The 18,446-nt window shown below is 43.0% G+C and overlaps 1 protein-coding gene across 3 annotated transcripts in view; it reads left to right on the top strand.

Moving 5' to 3' along the window:
• The window catches only part of SV2C (synaptic vesicle glycoprotein 2C), a 134,141-nt gene that overhangs the window by 18,153 nt on the left and 97,542 nt on the right, over positions 1 to 18,446 (top strand). For 2 of the 3 annotated variants that reach the window (XM_054811100.1, XM_054811101.1), the window contains one exon: positions 15,104 to 15,799. The exons of the other annotated variant lie outside the window; for it this stretch is intronic. In XM_054811100.1, coding sequence (XP_054667075.1) covers positions 15,220 to 15,799 — 580 coding nt within the window. In that variant the 5' untranslated portion in view covers positions 15,104 to 15,219. The remainder of the gene's footprint in view (positions 1 to 15,103; positions 15,800 to 18,446) is intronic. 3 annotated transcript variants of the gene reach the window in all.

Below are 18,446 nucleotides of genomic sequence, written 5' to 3'. Positions count from 1 at the left end.
ATGTGGCAAATACCTGATCCGCATTTAATTACTGTTCAGATTTGAAAGGGGGCTCTGCAGGTTCCTGTTCAGCTTGTTGTTCACCTAGACTCTCAGGTCCATATCTGTAGACTTAATGCAGTGACTTAAATATAACCAATGTAATTATTGATTTAATTCAGGGAATACATTCCCCACCTTATATTTACATTTTGGTGTAACCAGCTTAATGAGATATGACAATAATACACCCCAATATTAAAACAGTTACTAGAAAATGCTTTGTTCATTTCCTTCATTGCTTTCTAGCACTAGCGGGATAACAAACTCCAAACAAACCAGTCTATGCCACTGTGGCGGGCTGACCCAGGCTGGAGGCCAGGTGCCCCCCAAAGCCGCTCTGTCACTGCCCTCCTCAGCTTGACAGGGGAGAGAAAGTACAATGAAAGGTTCCTGGGTCGAGATAAGGGCAGGGAGAAATCACTCACCAGTTACTGTCACGGGCAAAACAGACTCAACCTGAGAAAATTAATTTAGTTCATAACCAAGCAAATCAGAGCAGGATAACGAGAAATAAAACCAAATCTTAAAACACCTCCCCCCACCCCTCCCTTCTTCCCGGGCTCAAGTTCACTCCCCATTTCTCTCCCTCCTCCCCCCGCAGCAGCACAGGGGGAAGGGGAATGGGGGTTGTGGTCAGTTCATCACACGGTGTCTCTGCCGCTTCTTCATCCTCAGGGGGAGGACTCCTCACACTCTGCCCCTGCTCCAGCGTGGGGTCCCTCCCACAGGAGACAGTCCTCCACCAACTTCTCCAACATGAGTCCTTCCCACGGGCTGCAGTTACTCACCAACTGCTCCAGCATGGGTCCCTTCCACGGGGTGCAGCCCTTCAGGAACAGACTGCTCCAGTGTGGGTCCCCCACAGGGTCACAAGTCCTGCCAGCAAACCTGCTCCAGCGTGGGCTCCTCTCTCCACAGGCCACAGGTCCTGCCAGGAGCTTGCTCCAGCACAGGCTTCCCACTTTCAGGTGGATCCACCTGCTCTGGCATGGGGTCTTCCATGGGCTGCAGGTGGATATCTGCTCCACCATGGACCTTCATGGGCTGCAGAGGGACAGCCTGCCTCACCATGGTCTTCTCCAGGGGCTGCAAGAGAATCTCTGCTCCAGCACCTGGAGCACCTCCTGTCCCTCCATCTTCACTGATCTGGGTGTCTGCACAGTTGTTCCTCTCACATGTTCTCGCTCCTCTCTCCGGCTGCAATAGCTCCTGGTGGATTTACTTTTCCCCCTTCTTAACTGTGTTACCCCAGAGGCACTATCACCGTGGCCGATGGGCTCAGCCTTGGCCAGCAGCGGGTCCGTCTTGGAGCTGGCTGATATTAGCTCCATTGGACATGGGGGAAGCTTCTGGCAGCTTCTCACAGAAGCCACCCCTGCAGCCCCCCTGCTACCAAAACCTTGCCACGCAAACCCAATACAGCCACCACCAAAAGTGTTTCTTTTTTGATTGAACTTGTGAATTCTTCCCATCCAAAGTCAGTTGTTACTAATTATTTGTTTATAGTGAAGTATTTCATTATATATATGCATATGTATACATAACATTACTATATTAATTATATGTCTATATTAGTAGACATATACATATTTATACATATATACATACATTTATTTTGGTTTTTAGCTAGTCTCACTGATGTATTTCATGTTCTCCAGCCAGGCTCATTTCATTTTACTATACACCTGGAATTATTCCTTTTTTTCCCTTCTCTATTTAGGTCAAATTGATGAGTGCTCAGTTTCTTTTCAGATTCCCACAGCTGAAGTAGTCCCTCACCAGAAAAGCTTACTATGCCATTCTTTTTTTATTATTATTTATCTATTTTTACAAGATATTTTGGTAAGGATGCTGGCTGAATGCCAATGAGGAAACAGGCTCTCAGTCACAGAAAGCACTATATATGTTTTGTCACTTCTTTTGCTAGTGAGAGACAACGGAAACATCTTTCACTGAAGGAGGAACACGTAAACATGAGTGCTTGGGATTCTCAGAACTAACATCAGTCTGATGTTGAGCTTGCGAAACAGAAATAAAAATGAAATAGCAAGTTCAGCTGTTGCCATGCTGAAAATGTAGCAAAATAAAATATTTCGGAAATGAGAACTATGGAATCCTAAAGAAATTATTTTGTTTTCCAACTTTTCATATCCTGTTACAAACAATAAAAAGTAACGGGTGTTAAAGACAAAAAAAAAAAAAAGAAAATATGTGCTTTGAGTGAATACCAAAATGCCTGGAAGGCAGCATGGGTTAAAAAATGGGATGTTAAAGTACCTTTTAACATTATATCAAGAAACCACTACTCTCTTACCAAGGTTCATTGTCTGCAATAGCTGATTCCCCATGAGGATGCCAATATAAACCAGCAGCAGAGAAGGAGGGAGTTGGCAGACCGTATTAGCTCAGAACTGAGAAGAGCCTTGGGACTCTGTTTCTGCAGGCAAAGGGGTGACGTGCCCCGGCAGAAGCTGACAGCATGGAAAGCTGATTCTTTTCAGAAGGTTTTTCCCGGTGGGATCTGAGACTGTGACCCTGTATTTCCTCCTGAAATGTGAAGAACGCTTGCCTGTTTTATTCCAGGAAGAAAGGGAAAGTGCTTAATTCCAGCTTGTAATACAGCTTGCCCTACAAGATGCCTTTCAATCTTCCCATGTTTTCCCTAAGCTCCAGCACTATTCTGTGGCATCTGTCAGTCTAGTATCTCCACTGTTGCTGTTTCATAGTACCTGCACATCACGGATTTGTGCAGAGTAATTTCAGAAATGGCTGCTTGAGTGGTTGAGGCTCCTCCTGTTGCATGTACAGATTTTATTCCCCGGAGACTTTCTACAATGCATTATTTTTTTATTTTTCTTCCAGGGTAGGACTCCTTGGCTATTGTTCTTAGAACTTCAGTTCAGTCTTGGCACTTATAAAATACATTTTTCTAGATATATAGCCCCAGGTTTTCTATCTGTTTTCTCCATTGTGAGGGGAATTATTTTTCTGTCTTCTTTTGACTTTGAGCCATTCTTGACAGCTGGTGGGCATTTGCTTTCAGAAGAGACTCTTATTTGCTTTCTGGACAGCAGCAAACATGACCATGGCAGATACAAGTGCTGTTTGGAGTGGTTTTGGTATGGTTGGTTTGTTGAGGTTTTTTTTTGATTGACAGTGTTGAGCAATGAAAACTTGCTTGTCCACCTGCTTCATGCTATTCCCTCACTATTGAAATGCAGGATGATTGTTTTCACTATGATTCTGACAACTGAAAAGTACAAAATGTTTTGTATGTACATACCCCCATGAAGAAAGTGAATTTTCAAGAGAAGTAGGTATGAGAAAGGGTCTAGCTTTTGGCTCCAGTGGGAAATACAATTTTTACTGTGACAATCTGAAAAGTGCAGAAATATGCTTAAATATGTTTGGTTAAAATGAAAGTTTTGAAAATAATGAAATTTCAGCTTCCCCAAGATTTGGGTAGTCATTGCAGGTAGTGTGGTTACAGTATGCAATCTCATTAATTTTCTCTGACGAGTCTTAGTTTACATCATCCAGGCTGGCTGAAATTTCTCCTTGCTTGATTCTTGTCAATACTTATTGAACAAGCTGATGGATTTTAGTAACCACCACTCAGCATAGATCCTGGAAATGCTCATTGAAGAAGCCCACAGGAAGCATAGAAGAGTGTTCTAAGTGCAAATTAAAACCACAAAGTTGGAAGAGTGTTCTGAAGGTCCTGCCTTGCCTTTAATGAGAATGAATTTTTCAGTGTTTGCCATGTAAAAACAACAAGTACTATCTTCATGTAGCCAGATAGTGATCAGACTGATTGCAAAATGAACAAAAGCTATAAAACTCCAGCATTTAAGTACAGTAAGGCAAAGAAAGTAATTGGCATTAGATTTTTTAAAAAACTTGTTAGTAAAGTTATTTTCTTTGTATGTGTTATTCTCTGTTATCAGTTTACTGTGTAAAAGATAAAAAGAAATTTCAAAGTATGTCCTATTTTTTGTTCAATCACCTTTTCCTAGAAAAGTAGGCTTTTGATTAAAAAAAAAAAATTCAAAGGAAAGGATCATTTCACTGTAGAGTCTTTACAGTTTTGCTGCTATAATTTAATTAATAGGTATGACTATTTCAGTTTTGTAACACTGTCTAGCCCTTCTGTTGGAGGGGGTATTGAGCTGAATCCACTTCTAAGGAATTAGATGGGCTGGTAAGTATTATGACCACGGAGTAGACAGCATCTTCCCTTGCTGTCGGTAATAAAGCTATTCCATAGGTCAAAAGACAGCATGAGAAGAGCTTAATAAGAGAGGGTGGACCGTAGATGAATCCTCAATCCAGATTGTGACCTTCGGTGAGCTGTGGATCGGAGAAGTTTAGAAGCCTGAGGGTGTTTAATGACGGCCAGCTGAATTAGGCATGTCTGTGTCACTGTTTAAAAGGATGGTGGTGCTCATAAAACTTATCAGCATTTTGTCAGCCTCCCTCAGGATCTTCTTTGAAAGATATTTGGAGCATAGAAGTAACACAGGGAGGAGTAATATAGTGCAAGTATAAAGTGAAGAATGGCCCACATCCTAATTTTGCACCTATCATTTTCTCTGGCTCCTTTGATTAAATTTTTACAATGTTAATGAATTTTTATCACAGATGATTCAGTTAAGATTTCCTGATTTTCGCTGGACAGAGTTTTTCATTTCTGGTATTAAATATGCATTTGGTTTGATTTCATTGTACCATTAGCCTTTTGGGTTTGCACTGCTTTAAGCAGAGCTTTTGCAAATCCTGTTTCTGCGCTTGTATACCCAGCTGTAAGTGAGGAAGATTTAGGCCTGTGGTCAAAAGCACTGTGAGAAAAGTATTAGTAATTTGGTTTTGGTGGTATTTCAAGGCCCTAAGAGGCAGTTAAAGATAGTATTTTTTTGATAATGGATGATGTACACAGGAAAAATGAACACACTTGCTGGCAAAAACATCCTTTTTTTTTTTCTGATAAAGGTTATCAAATTTCAAGCAAAAACAAGTTCAAAGCAATTCCTCTGTTTTTATTCTAATTAGGTGACGTGGTTTAGCCCCAGCTGGTAGCTGGGTGCCACGCACCACTCACTCACCCCTCCCCCGGCAGGTTGGGGAGGAGAACGGAAAAAACAACGGCAAAGCCTCGAGGGTTGGGATAAGGGCAGTTTACTGGGGCAGCAAGGGAGAGGGAATTGTTGCACGCTACATCCGGAGTTTTCACAGCCGGTGTATCTGGTGTGGTCCATGATCACAGTCTGGATGTCAAAGATGTGATTTTTAATGAAGTTCCTGGGCACCAGTTGAAGTCAGTTCTAGTTCCATCATCACGGCACTTTGTTCAGTTTCATGATGTGTAGAAGGAGCCCTCTCTTTGAACACCCAGCCCAGCACTGGCAGTCGGGGTGCCAAGAGGAGCTGTGCTTCAGTGCCAATCACCTCTGAAGCAGCTCGAACCCCTTCATAGGCTGCCAATATCTCCTTTTCCGTTGGACTGTAGCATGCCTCAGATCCTCTGTATCCCCGACTCCAAAACCCCAGGGGTCGACCTCGAGTCTCCCCTGGTGTTTTCTGCCAGAGACTCCAGGTAGGGCCATTCTCCCCGGCTGCGGTGTACAGCACGTTTCTTATGTGTGGTCCTGCCCGGACTGGCCCAAGAGCTACGGCATGAACTATTTCCTGTTTAATTTGTTCAAAAGCTTGTCGTTGCTCAGGGCCCCATTTAAAATCATTCTTCTTCCGGGTTACGTGGTAGAGAGGGCTTAGACTGTAATTCGGAATGTGCATTCTCCAGAAACCCACAACGCCTAAGAAGGCCTGTGTCTCCTTTTTGTTGGTTGGTGGAGACATGGCTGCTATTTTGTTGATAATATCCATTGGGATCTGACGCCGCCCATCATGCCACCTTATTCCTAAAAACTGGATTTCCTGCGCAGGCCCCTTCACCTTACTTCGTTTTATGGCAAAGCCAGCCTGCAGCAGGATTTGGATTATTTTCTTCCCTTTCTCAGAAACTTCCTCTGCTGAGTTGCCCCATACAATGATGTCATCAATGTATTGCAGGTACTCTGGGGCTTCACCCTTTTCCAGTGCAGTCTGGATCAGTCCATGGCAAATGGTGGGGCTGTGTTTCCACCCCTGGGGCAGTCGATTCCAGGTGTACTGGACGTCCCTCCAAGTGAAGGCAAACTGTGGCCTGCACTCTGCTGCCAAAGGGATCGAGAAAAATGCATTAGCTATATCAATTGTGGCATACCATTTGGCTGCCTTTGACTCCAGTTCATATTGAAGCTCCAGCATGTCTGGCACAGCAGCACTCATCGGCGGTGTGACTTCATTCAGGCCACGATAGTCTACCGTCAGCCTCCACTCTCCATTGGACTTCCGCACTGGCCATATGGGACTGTTAAAGGGTGAGCGGGTTCTGCTGATCACTCCCTGACCCTCCAGTTGACGAATTAGCTCGTGGATGGGAACCAGGGAGTCTCTGTTGGTGCGGTATTGCCGCCGGTGCACAGCTGTGGTAGCAATCGGCACCTGTTGCTCTTCTACCCTCAGCAACCCTACAACAGAAGGTTCCTCCGAGAGACCGGGCAAACTAGACAATGGTTCAATTTCCTCCGCTTCCAAAGCAGCTATTCCAAAAGCCCACCGGTAGCCTTTTGGATCTTTGAAATACCCTTTCCGGAGGTAATCTATGCCCAGGATGCACAGAGCCTCTGGCCCAGTCACAATGGGGTGCTTTTGCCACTCATTCCCAGTTAGACTTACTTCAGCTTCCAACAGAGTCAACTGTTGGGATCCCCCCGTCACACCAGAAATAGATATCGGTTCCACCCCTTCATAGTTTGATGGCAGTAAGGTACACTGTGCACCAGTGTCCACTAGGGCTTTGTACTCTTGTGGGTCCAATGTGCCAGGCCATCGGATCCACACAGTCCAATAAACCCTATTGTCCCTTTCCTCCACCTGGCTGGAGGCAGGGCCCCTCTAATCCTGCTCATCATAGTCACTATTCACCTCTTGCAAAAAGGACTTAGAAGTCCCTTCAAGAGGATCATAAGTACGATCGGGCCTTTCACTTGGTCTGGGGGGCTGCCGGGTGGAAACTGGAGCGGCATTCTTTCTGGAAGAGTCCCTTTTTACAGCTGTCTTGCCTTGTAACTCATGTACTCGTGCCCGCAGGGTTGAGGTAGGCTTCCCATCCCATTTCCTCATGTCTTCTCCGTGGTCACGCAGATAAAACCACAGGATATCTCATGGTGTGTATGCTCTATATCCCCTCTCTGGAGCAGAAAAACGCTTACTCCTAACAGCTGCAATACGGGTCTGTACAGGTGGGGAGTAAGATATATCCTCTTTGAGTTGCCGGACGTCCTGGGACAGTTTCTCCACAGCCGAGACGAGGAAGGAAGAAAGGCTTTCTTCATATTGCCGGAGTCGGCCAGCCACTTCGTCCACTGTGGGTGCCTCTTCACTTTTCCAGTCGATGACTGCCAGTGAGTTGGCGTACGATGATGGTGCACTTCGTACAAGTTTTCGCCACATGGGTCGGGTACACTGGACTTCATCGGGGTCTGTGGGCAACTGTGCATTGTCCGGATCATAGTAAACCATCTCCCGCACAGCTAATTCCCTCAGATATTGGATACCTCTCTCCATAGTGGTCCACTTGCCTGGCCGACATACAACATCTTCGCTGAAAGGATACCTTTCCCTCACACTTGACAGGAGTCGCCTCCAGAGGCTGAGGGCCTGTGCCTTCTTCCCAATTGCCTTGTCAATTCCCCCTTCCCTAGACAAGGAACCTAGCTGCTTGGCCTCCCTGCCCTCCAGTTCCAGGCTACTGGCCCCGTTATCCCAGCAGCGGAGCAGCCAGGTAATAATGTGCTCCCCTGGAAGGCGGCTGAAATCTTTCCGCATATCTCGCAGCTCACTCAGGGACAGGGATCGGGTGATCACTTCTGGTTCTGACTCTTCTTGTTCTCGTGATGGTCCCGATTCATCATCATCATCTTTCACTAAGCGAACCGATTTCCTTGTGTATTTCTTTTTGTGTATAGGGGCGACTGATACTGGTATGGGTTGATCTTTTGGCTCGGCTACAGTGCCTGCTGCGGGGGCCTGGGCAGCTGTGGTGCCTGCTGCGGGGGCCTGGGCAGCTGCGGGGCCTGTGGGTCTGCTCTCTCCCTCTGGGTGGTGCTGTCTACTCTCAAGCAGTGTTTGATAGATTGTGGCCAGGGCCCAGCACAGTGCAGTAAGTTGTGTCTCCTTAGAATCCCCACAGCATTTTCCTTTCAAATATTCTACCATTTTATCAGGGTCTTGCAATTGTTCGGGAGTGAAGCTCCAAACCATTGGGGGTGAGAAGGTCTCTAGATACCCGCCCATAGTCTCCCACATGCCATGCCAGCCTTGACCATTCAGCCTTGGGGAAGATCCCTGGGTGGTATTCTTGAAACAATTTTTGCTAACCCTGAACAGGAGTTGGAAAGCATGCAGGAGACATAGCAATAGGAATATACTGGCCTGAACATTCCAAGGGTATTCAAAATCCTCAAAAATTGTTGTAACCAACCAAAAGGGGAAAGGGGAGGTGAAAGAGTGAGAGAAGGTATCCCCCCGTCTTTCCCATAGATTGGGTGTAATTATTAATCAGTTCTGAAAGATACTGACCGAGGTACGGGCCTGACAGAAATGCTACATACAAGTACCAGCTCAGACTCATGACCGTCCATGATATCTTATCATAAGTCATTATCACACAATACAACAACATGAGAACAGGAACCCCTCTCCCAAAGATGATAAACAGCGCCGCAGGGATTACATAGAGTAAACACGGGTTTACAAACCAGAGCCATGTGACCAAACAGAACATCATTATGACCACCGACTGTTTCAATAACATTATAGATGCTTATAACAACTTTGTTTTAACACACTTGGGTCAAACTTGTCGTTATCACAACCCTTCGAGCCCCACGTTGGGCGCCAAAAAAGACTGACGTGGTTTAGCCCCAGCCGGCAGCTGGGTGCCACGCACCACTCACTCACCCCTCCCCCGGCGGGCTGGGGAGGAGAACAGAAAAAACAACGGCAAAGCCTCGAGGGTTGGGATCAGGGCAGTTTACTGGGGCAGCAAGGGAGAGGGAAACAATCAACAACAGTACTGATAACAGATATTCACAATGGGTGATAACAAAGAACAATTTACCGATCCCACGACCGACCGACCGGAAGTTCACCCTGTCCCAGAGCCACACCGAACCCGCCCCTGCCCGACTAGCCCCCTTTTATGGTGAGCATGATGTCACACGGTATGGAATAGCCCCCAGCCAGCTTGGCTCACCTGTCCTGGCTCCTTGTGAAATTAACTCTATCCTTGCCAGAACCAGGACATTAGGTAAATTAGTTAAATAGTTTAAGAGAAGCTGAGCAGGTAGAGAATACAGTGCAGAAAGAGAAACAGTTATCTCTGCTGGTTTAATGAGGAAGGAAACGAGTAAAATTGGAAGGGAGGGATTGGAGTGTACCATGAAACACCCGTCTCTGCTGAGCTCAGGATCTTTGATGTGGACTAGATTAATGAATTCCCAGGCTCATCTTGTGTATGAGTTTTGTGGCTGCACTGAGGATGAATAGTGAAAAGTGCTGGTGCAGAACAAGTGGCGAGAATGCCATTGGAACTGGGAGAGGGTTGGGGACTGCCACCTTCGAGTGGCATTGCAGCTTTACAGTGATTTACGTGGCTTTGGCAACTGCAGCCTGAGATAGAAGAGTTGCAGCCTGGGTGCATGATGCTTGACATGAAAGAAAGAAAATTTGCTTAGACTATAAAAGCTTATCTTTTAATCTGCTAACATTGCCTGAAAAGAATCCCATTCTCACCAGCTTTCGTGCCAGCTCTTATTTATTGAAAATAAATAATTACCTCTATAAATAAATGTATATAATACCTCTATAAATAAATACCTTTTATTGAGGTATCTATTCTTTATCAGGGCATACTGAAGCAAGTACTACCCTGGAACGATAAAAGAACAGCTCTTCTAGAACAGTTTTGTGCATGAAGAGATGAGGAGGAACTTTGCAGGTATCCCAATAAATTCAAGGATGGGTTGTACCTCTGCCTATGACTCAGGTCTGTGGTGACTTGTAGGATTGCATCCTTTGCGTTGTTTGAACTGTCCCATGTAAAAATTGTTGGAGAACTTTAATAAAATTTGAATACCATTGTCTTTGTCATTGTTGAGGGATATTAGTTGTTTAGCGTAACTAAGTAAGCTTTAATTAGAATAAATTACTTAGGATTATAATAGGGTGAGATTTGTGCTGTCTGCTTAGCTTTACTTAGCATAAGTGGCTACCTTTGGTGAAGCCTTTAGGCCATGACAGAGGTATTTTTCTCAGTGATTTTCCTAGTAGTTTTCCTAACAGCCAGTACAGAGCTGTGTTTAGTCTTTGAGTATGGGAAAGTATTTTGATATCACACTGATGTCTGCAAAGTGCTTTTCCCAAGTCTGGGACTCTTGAGTTCTCCATGTTCCACCAGCAAGGGCAGGTGCACCAGGAGTCTAAATCAGAAGATAAGGAGGCTTCAACCTTTGGCGCAAACTGCAAATCAACAAGATAAACTGCAAGTCAACAAGGTAAGAGCCTGCCTGCCCAGACCCAGAAGAAGAATCCAATTAGATGTTAGAAGACACTAGAACAAAAACCACCATTGCACTAAAGGACACATGGACAGCACGTGAAGGGTGCATGAGGGGTGGGTGTATGGGACCCAAGGGTGTAATTGCCCCGGGATTTCTTTGTTCTGGGTCCCTCTCTTTGGAGGCACCCAGCCCGGGCTGATCCTGCTGCTGCACCTTTCAATTAAATTATTTTATAAATCGACACCTGAGACTCTGCTCCAGGAAACTTAGCGTCGAGCCTGAAGAAGGAGGAAGCGTGCCCAAGAATAAGTGTGTGTGTGCGCCACCATGAATGGTGCGTGAATGCTCAGGCAGCAGCTACTCCTTTAACAGCCTGGCGACCCAGATGGGACCCTAGGCTACCACCTTCGGATCCTCTTGGCTCCAAACTTCCAGCTGCCGGCAATGGGTGAGTTCACCTGGGACCTTTGGAGTGGGAAGCACTGAAGGACAAGTGTTAAAATTCCAGGAACTGACTTTTGCAGGGGAGGGAGAGAGAGAAGAGGTTTATTTTTGCTGCAGCTGTTGAGAGTGCATGGCCTGACCAGCGTAAATGCACAATACTTTCCATTTTTTCTTACCCTTTTTTTATAACTGACAGCACATGCAAGTAAAAAGCCTCTTCTGTTTGTGAGTTTACATAGTTCAGATGCCTATATTTCACCTAGAAATAAAATCATTTGACACATCAGAGTAGTATATTTGGAAGCAGTTATGATCTAAAAGAAGAGTATACCTTCAGAAGACTAACTTGGAGCAACAGATAAACTCAGAAGAAACAAAACACTTGTATCCATGCAAAGGTCATTGATAACAAAAAGCTGATGTAGAAAAACAGAAATCAAATGAGAATCAAAATGTTGTGTAAAATGTGCATTTAAAAAGGCATCACCTTAAATAAGAAATGTTCTTTAGTGTTTTCTTTTTCTTTGAAAAGGAATTACAGATTCGAAAGCAGGAAAGATGCTATACTAGGTCCCCAAGTGTATCTGAAATGCTGTAACTCCCTTCGAGTGTGACTTCCTGTTCTGAAAATTTTATTATCTGAAGATATACATATAGTTTATATCATGTGTTGATAGTCTTCAGGGGATCTTCTCACAGCTTATGTTAAGCAAAGATGTGAGTCTTTGTGGGAATGGGTTTTCTGACATCTCATAGATTTACATCTTCATGGGACCTCACTGATTTAGTTTGTAATGTCTGACCTTTATTTCAGATGTAGGACAATATGTACAAAGTGGTAACTATACTGAAAGTTGTGAATATAATAGAATGGAAAAGAATAAACATTAGAGCAAAGAAATACTTTAATTTTTTTTTGTGCATGCATCTTTGAGTGTTTGGGGGAAAAAATTTGTAAGTATTTCTTGAAATAGTATTTTTATTTCAGATGAAATCATTATTTTCCTGAGATTTTTTTTTTAATTGAAGGAATTGAATAGGAATGTGTTGTTTAGTTTAGTGAACGTGAACAGGCTTGTTGGGTAAGACAGTTGGTACAAACAGGAGTATATGGTTAGACTCTCATCTGTGCTTCTGCTGCTTTATGCTACTCAGGTAGTCATTAGTCTTTCAGACTTTCAGTTACTTGTAGTCAATCAGTCCAACATAATTAAAAGGGTGGGAAACTATCATGCATGGGCTGTAAATAATTCCTCTTTGTACTTATCACCCTTAAGGCAGGGATTTCAGTTCATTGAGAAAGCAAAGCTGTTTAAAAGGACAGTGTTCAAATTAGGTGTGCTGCTAGGAAACTTAGGCAAGATAAAGAGAAATTTCCGATTTCATACTCAGTACATCTTTCTGTCTGCCCAGACAGAAATTTGACTTGGTCTATGTGCAGGTTTTTGCTGTCAGAGTTATGCTGTTAATGAGTTTAAACAGGTGTAATTCCTTATTGACATACCTGGTCTATCACAAAGTACAGTGTAAACTCAGTTGCTTTTGCAAATTTATGTTTTTAGAGCCTGCTGGACTCATCAGGTAGGTGTACTATAGGAGTGCAAAGCACAGGTTTGCTAGTGTTGGCATTTAGACTTTATGTTCAGTCAGTGTTCCTGAACTCCTGCTGTCTTCCCTCCATAGTCATACCCTACAGTTAAATGGACCTCAACAATTAAAAATCCTCTAAAAGAAGACTGTACTTGCTGGGAAAAAAACCCAGTAATCTAAGCATTAGAGGAATTCAGAGTTTAGGTTAAATAGGGTGGATGTATAATCTAAAATGGTAAAAATCTAGGAACACCTTGTAATCATTAACCCTCAGAAGAGTACCTGGTAGCAGTTCATGAAGTACTTGGAAGAATTTGTAGAAAGCTACAGCAGACCCAGTGAGTGTTTTTACTCATTGAATGTTCAATAACAGCTGGTAGATACTGCAGTTACACACAGGTAACAGTAAGGATCAGTACACAAAGAGTAACTTCTAAGGAGCGCCTTGAAAACTGAAAAGTTGTAATTACAGAAACTGCCTTAGCATAAAAGATTCACCAGGATGACCTACTTAGAAGGATCATCACGTACCTAAAATCAGGCTACAGTTTTCAGTCATAAATATTACATCCTGCTTTTTTTAAGGCTGCATTTCTCTTCCAGTAAATGCTTCACTTTGCATTGAATAGTTGAATAGTGCCATCGCATCTGATTTCTTTGAGAAACATTCAGTGTCTGACATTAATCTAGAGGAAGGGACTAAAAATAAAGACATTTTCCACTATAAATGAATTTCTATAGTCATTATAAAAAAAGCTAGGGAAATATCTTTTAGTTTCTTAAGTCATATTACCTGCATGTCTGTGTCATTTTAGGGTTGGTTTTCTTTTATCAGAAGTACATCATGTCCTTAGTTTATCTAATGCAGTCTGTAATTCTTTCTATCCCTCAAAGCAGTATCAGTCTTAAAATTGATGTCTAGAATGTACTTCTGGGGACACTGTTTACAACTAAATGAGCAAAGGACAGCTTCTGAAAGCACTACCCTGGTCTTCTCCCATGGAGCTCAGGGGGCAGTTCACCCTACTTTAGCAAGGGGAATAGGATTTGCCTCCGAAATTTCCAGCCATTTATTCTTACTCCTGCATTACATCTCACTGCCTCCTTAGTTGTACTACTGCAGCTTTTTCCGAGGTTATGCTGGAAAATAGATCATTAAAACATTCATGTTTAAAAATAACCTTTTCCCCAAGCTGAAAGCAGACAGTGTTTTCTCAGAAACACAGCTACAGAAATTTTAGCCTGCTTACTGCCAGAGGTGAGGCTTCTGCAATCCCGTTGCAGTGCCCAGATGCACCACCACTTAACTTTAGACACATGAGTAATGGGGCAGTTTTGTAATTGATTTCAGTGGTTCTAAGTACGGACTGCTGCCAAAGAAGGCTCCCGCATTTCTTCCCTCCCTCTGCTTGCGTGCTGCTGCCATTTCTTTCTGCTACCCCTAGTCATTATGCAGATGTGTGATGAGCACATTGCCTGAAAATTGGCCAGAAAAGAAGAGAATAGTTATGGTTATTCTTTGGTCAAATAAGCAAGTTCCTCTTGGCTCATTGTGTCTGCATTTGTGATCCCGGGGCTGCATAAATAAAGATATGGAAAGGTACAGCAGGGGAGCAGGGAGGGAGATTGGGACAAAATGTTTTGGTAGTTTCATGCAGCTAGATTGGTGTGACCTCATGCCAGATTAACTCACTGGGGTGAACTACCTGATGATATACGGTTGCTCCAGGCTGCCTCTACTGTCACTATGGACAGGGGAGAGAGGGATGTGTCTGTTCATGGTTTAGGTATTGGAAATCTCCAAAGTGTGAAAGTGCCACCACTCCCACCCATCTAGCTCCCTGTGCTGATTTTATTAGGGTGGGACTACATATTGCTAAGGCTCAGTGTGAATGCACTGTGAATGCATCGGCCAAGTTCAGTCAGCTTTGAGAGACTGGTACAGATATCAGGAATAGTAACTCCCTACAAGATTTGTGTAAGTGGGAGGCTGGACAGAGGACAGATATTTGATGGTAAATCACTGAGAGAATAGCTAGTATTTGTAGCCTTTTATTACACAGCAGGGAGTTCAAATGGGGAAGGACACTGCAGAGTCAATGTGATGTATGATGCATGGAATTGCTTGTTTTCTTCCAGAATAAAACCATTGAAAGACTAGACCATAATAAATTTCATTCTGAAAACCATCTCTCTTCAGAGTATTTTCCTTGTAACCTGGGATGTTTGCATCTCTGAAGAAAATCCGGGTTTGTATATTTGAAGTCCTGAACTGTGGTGTCCAGTGCTTAAATGAAGATTGGTATGGTACTGTATCAGTACTAAGGAGCAAACTATAAGCTTTTTTCTCTCGTATTTTGCAGGTTGAATATTACAGCTTCCCATGTACTTGGGCTTTTTCTACTGATGTTCAACACGCCATAGGTATTTTAAACAGTATTCAGCAGGTCCCTCTGCAGCAACCTTTCTTTGATACAAGATGGAAGAAACATACAAAGACAGGACTTCATTCGTGAAAGGGGCAAAAGATATTGCCAAAGAGATGAAGAGGCAAGCAGTGAAAAAAGTGAATAAAGCTGTTGACAAAGCTCAGGATGGCTACACACAGAGGTCCTACAACCGATTCCAGGATGAGGAAGATGACGATGATTACTATGTCCAAGGAGGAAATTATGGTGTAGAAGCTAATGATGATGAAGGTTCAAGTGAAGCAACTGAAGGGCATGATGAAGATGATGAAATTTATGAAGGGGAGTATCAGGGAATCCCCAACATAGGGCAGGGCAAGGATGGCATAGTGGCCTTAGGTCAGCCTATGCGTGATGAATATAAGGATCGTCATGAACTGGAAACAGAGAGGAAAGCTGATGAAGAAGAGCTAGCACAGCAGTACGAATTGATAATACAAGAATGCGGCCACGGTCGTTTCCAATGGGCCCTCTTCTTTGTGTTGGGAATGGCTCTAATGGCTGATGGGGTTGAAGTCTTTGTAGTTGGATTTGTGTTGCCCAGTGCTGAAACAGATATGTGTATACCCAATTCTGGATCAGGATGGCTGGGTGAGTAAAGTCTTTGCTCTGTCTTTGTGCTATTACAAGTGTGGCTTACAGTACGCCTAAATATATATTTGTCAACATCAATGGCTATATAAAAATATGTTTGTATTGAATATAAATAAGCAATCCACAAAGTGCATTAACAGCTAATAAGGATTTAATGAAGATTATAATTTTATTTTTTAGATAATTATTGTCTTTATCAGTCAGTAAGCATAAATAAATTACTGAAGTGGAAGACTACACCATAAAACTTAAAAGGAGAAGGATACATTTTGTTCTTATATAAAAGAGTAGACATCCAGATGAACTAATTTTAAGACAACAACAACAACAACAACCAACCAAACAAACAAAACCCGAAACCAAACCACAGTGGAGTACTGGAGTTCTGCTGGATTTATACAGGCATAATAAAGAGTAGATAATGCAACTGTCCAGCAACATTGTCACACTGCATGGGAGCCTTCCCAAGGGTGAGGTGGAAAGCAATCTGGAAAATGCAGGAAATACAGGGAAAATGCTGTTTAGCTTTCCCCCTCCTTTTGTCTTTCACTCCTTTTATCCCAATGACTGCTGTCTAGCCATCCAGAAAGCACAATATTTATTTTGAGTTGAGGGGGGACAGAAGTCAGCAGGACAAATGGCTGCAGATGAACCCGGGTTATGCTTTTTGTGTCCGTTCTGTTGATAGAAGTGGGCTGTGTCTCATCCTGTTGCCTCTTCCGTCCCACGGTGCAGCAAGCCGGCAGGCTGAGCCAGCCTTGTGTGACTGGGTGAGAGCAGCAGCGCTGTGAGCAGTTCCGTGCTTGCCCTCCCTGGTCATGCCTGGGTGCAGCAGATAAAGCAAGGCTCTCAGGGGGCAGGGCTGAGGAGAAAGGGTGTAGAAATGGGTCCTAGAGGAAGAGGGGAGGTAGGAACATGGGGGCTTGGGATGTGGCAGAAAATGGAATATATGTGTGTAGATAAGCTGCTTGGGCCTGAAGGACCCAGGCTATTACAGCAAAGGAGAGCTGCTCATAAAATATTTAAGAACCTTTGTCTTCTAGCAAGACGTTCCCTGCATTTTTACTGTGCATGGTTCTGTTGCAACAGTCTTATTTTAACTTAGCTCAGTTTCCTAATTTTATTCCTTCGCTTTCCTGTATTCCTTCAATTAGAAGGACCCTAAGATACCAACTGCATCACAATTAGATTCAGAATTTTAAATAGCACAAGGCTATTTGCACTATTTAGATAGCACAGAAGCTTTCTTGGTAGACCATTAAGCCCATGACAGATTGGATTCCTGACATATTGATACTAGCAGTTCGACTCTATTGGTTTCAGTAAAGTGAACCATAGTCAACCTCATTTATATCTTTAAGATTCTGTGTCAGAGGATCGTGAGTGGAAACAGGAACTGGGTTCTCAAATCGCTGTGTCCTTTGAGGCATTTCTTGCCATTTGATCATTTGTTGTTAGAAATTAACTACTCTACATATTTGTACAGTGCAGTGACTAAACTTCTAATAAAAGAAATTAAATTATCTGAGGTTTTATGGGTAGAGAGGCTGAATGCAAATAATCTGTTTGGTACTGCTTGTTTACACAAATTTATAAACATCGTATTTGTCATGCTTGGACCTGTGAGTTTTCAGGTCTACTGAAAGAAGGTGCATAAACATGTCTGTTTATAGCCATTTGGAGCTCTATAAGTAATTCAAAGAGTAGAGAGAAAGAAGAGAAACCACAACAACCCAAAAAGTATCTTTAGATAAAAGTGACTGTGTCAGTGCGGACAATAACACAGAATACATTTCATAAAAGCAGTGTACACCCAACTTGCTTTTAGTGTGAGTTTTTTACCCAGTACTTGGCAGTTGAAGACATCTTTAAACTCAACTGATCAATTTTTGCAAGTCCTCTCTATGGCCAGAACAAAAATGATCCCAACCTCACTTTTTAATTACTGATAAACCCTTTTTGTTTTACCACATGCACCCTCCCAACAAATTGAATGGTCAAAGTTGTCTTTGTTTTCCAGGATGATAACAATATAAGGGTTATATGATAATTGTGAGGGTTATAACCAAATCTCTCTGTAATTAGTTTGTATGGGGTTAAGGAAAAGAACAAGGTTATGCAACATTGAAAGGGAGCTTCATGATGCTTACACATTTAGTAGCTAACTGATCCACATATGCAGTTCCTTCCACTTACATTGAAGGTTAAACTGGGAAATGGATCTTTTCATAATTGAGACATTCTGAACACTCTAGTACTCCTGACATCTCTGATTGACAAGTTATGAGTGTGGAGAACATAGCCATAATGCTTTTTCTTTGTTACACCTCTATATACAGTTGAAATTAGGGGGCAAATACATTGCATTTTCTAAAAATAGAGTCTATTTTAAACAATTGCTGTAAGCATTACGGAGGTGCCTGGAACTGGGAGTGGGGAGTTTTGTCCTCACAGTAGCAGGAGGATTCTCAGCCACCTGTTAAGATCCGATCCATGTCAAGAAAAGAGTAGAGGATTTCTCTGTCACTAGACTTCTTGTGATGCTGTCTTGAGATATATTGGAATGACTCTGTAAATGTTTAACTAAAATTCAGTACAGATGCCGTTAAATACCTCATATATATGTGTGTGTGTGTGTGTAAAT

Source organism: Grus americana, chromosome Z, assembly GCF_028858705.1.
Source record: "Grus americana isolate bGruAme1 chromosome Z, bGruAme1.mat, whole genome shotgun sequence".
NCBI lineage: Eukaryota > Metazoa > Chordata > Aves > Gruiformes > Gruidae > Grus > Grus americana.
The sequence above is the reverse complement of the archived record's forward strand: the minus strand, read 5'-3'. Positions and strand labels throughout refer to the sequence as shown.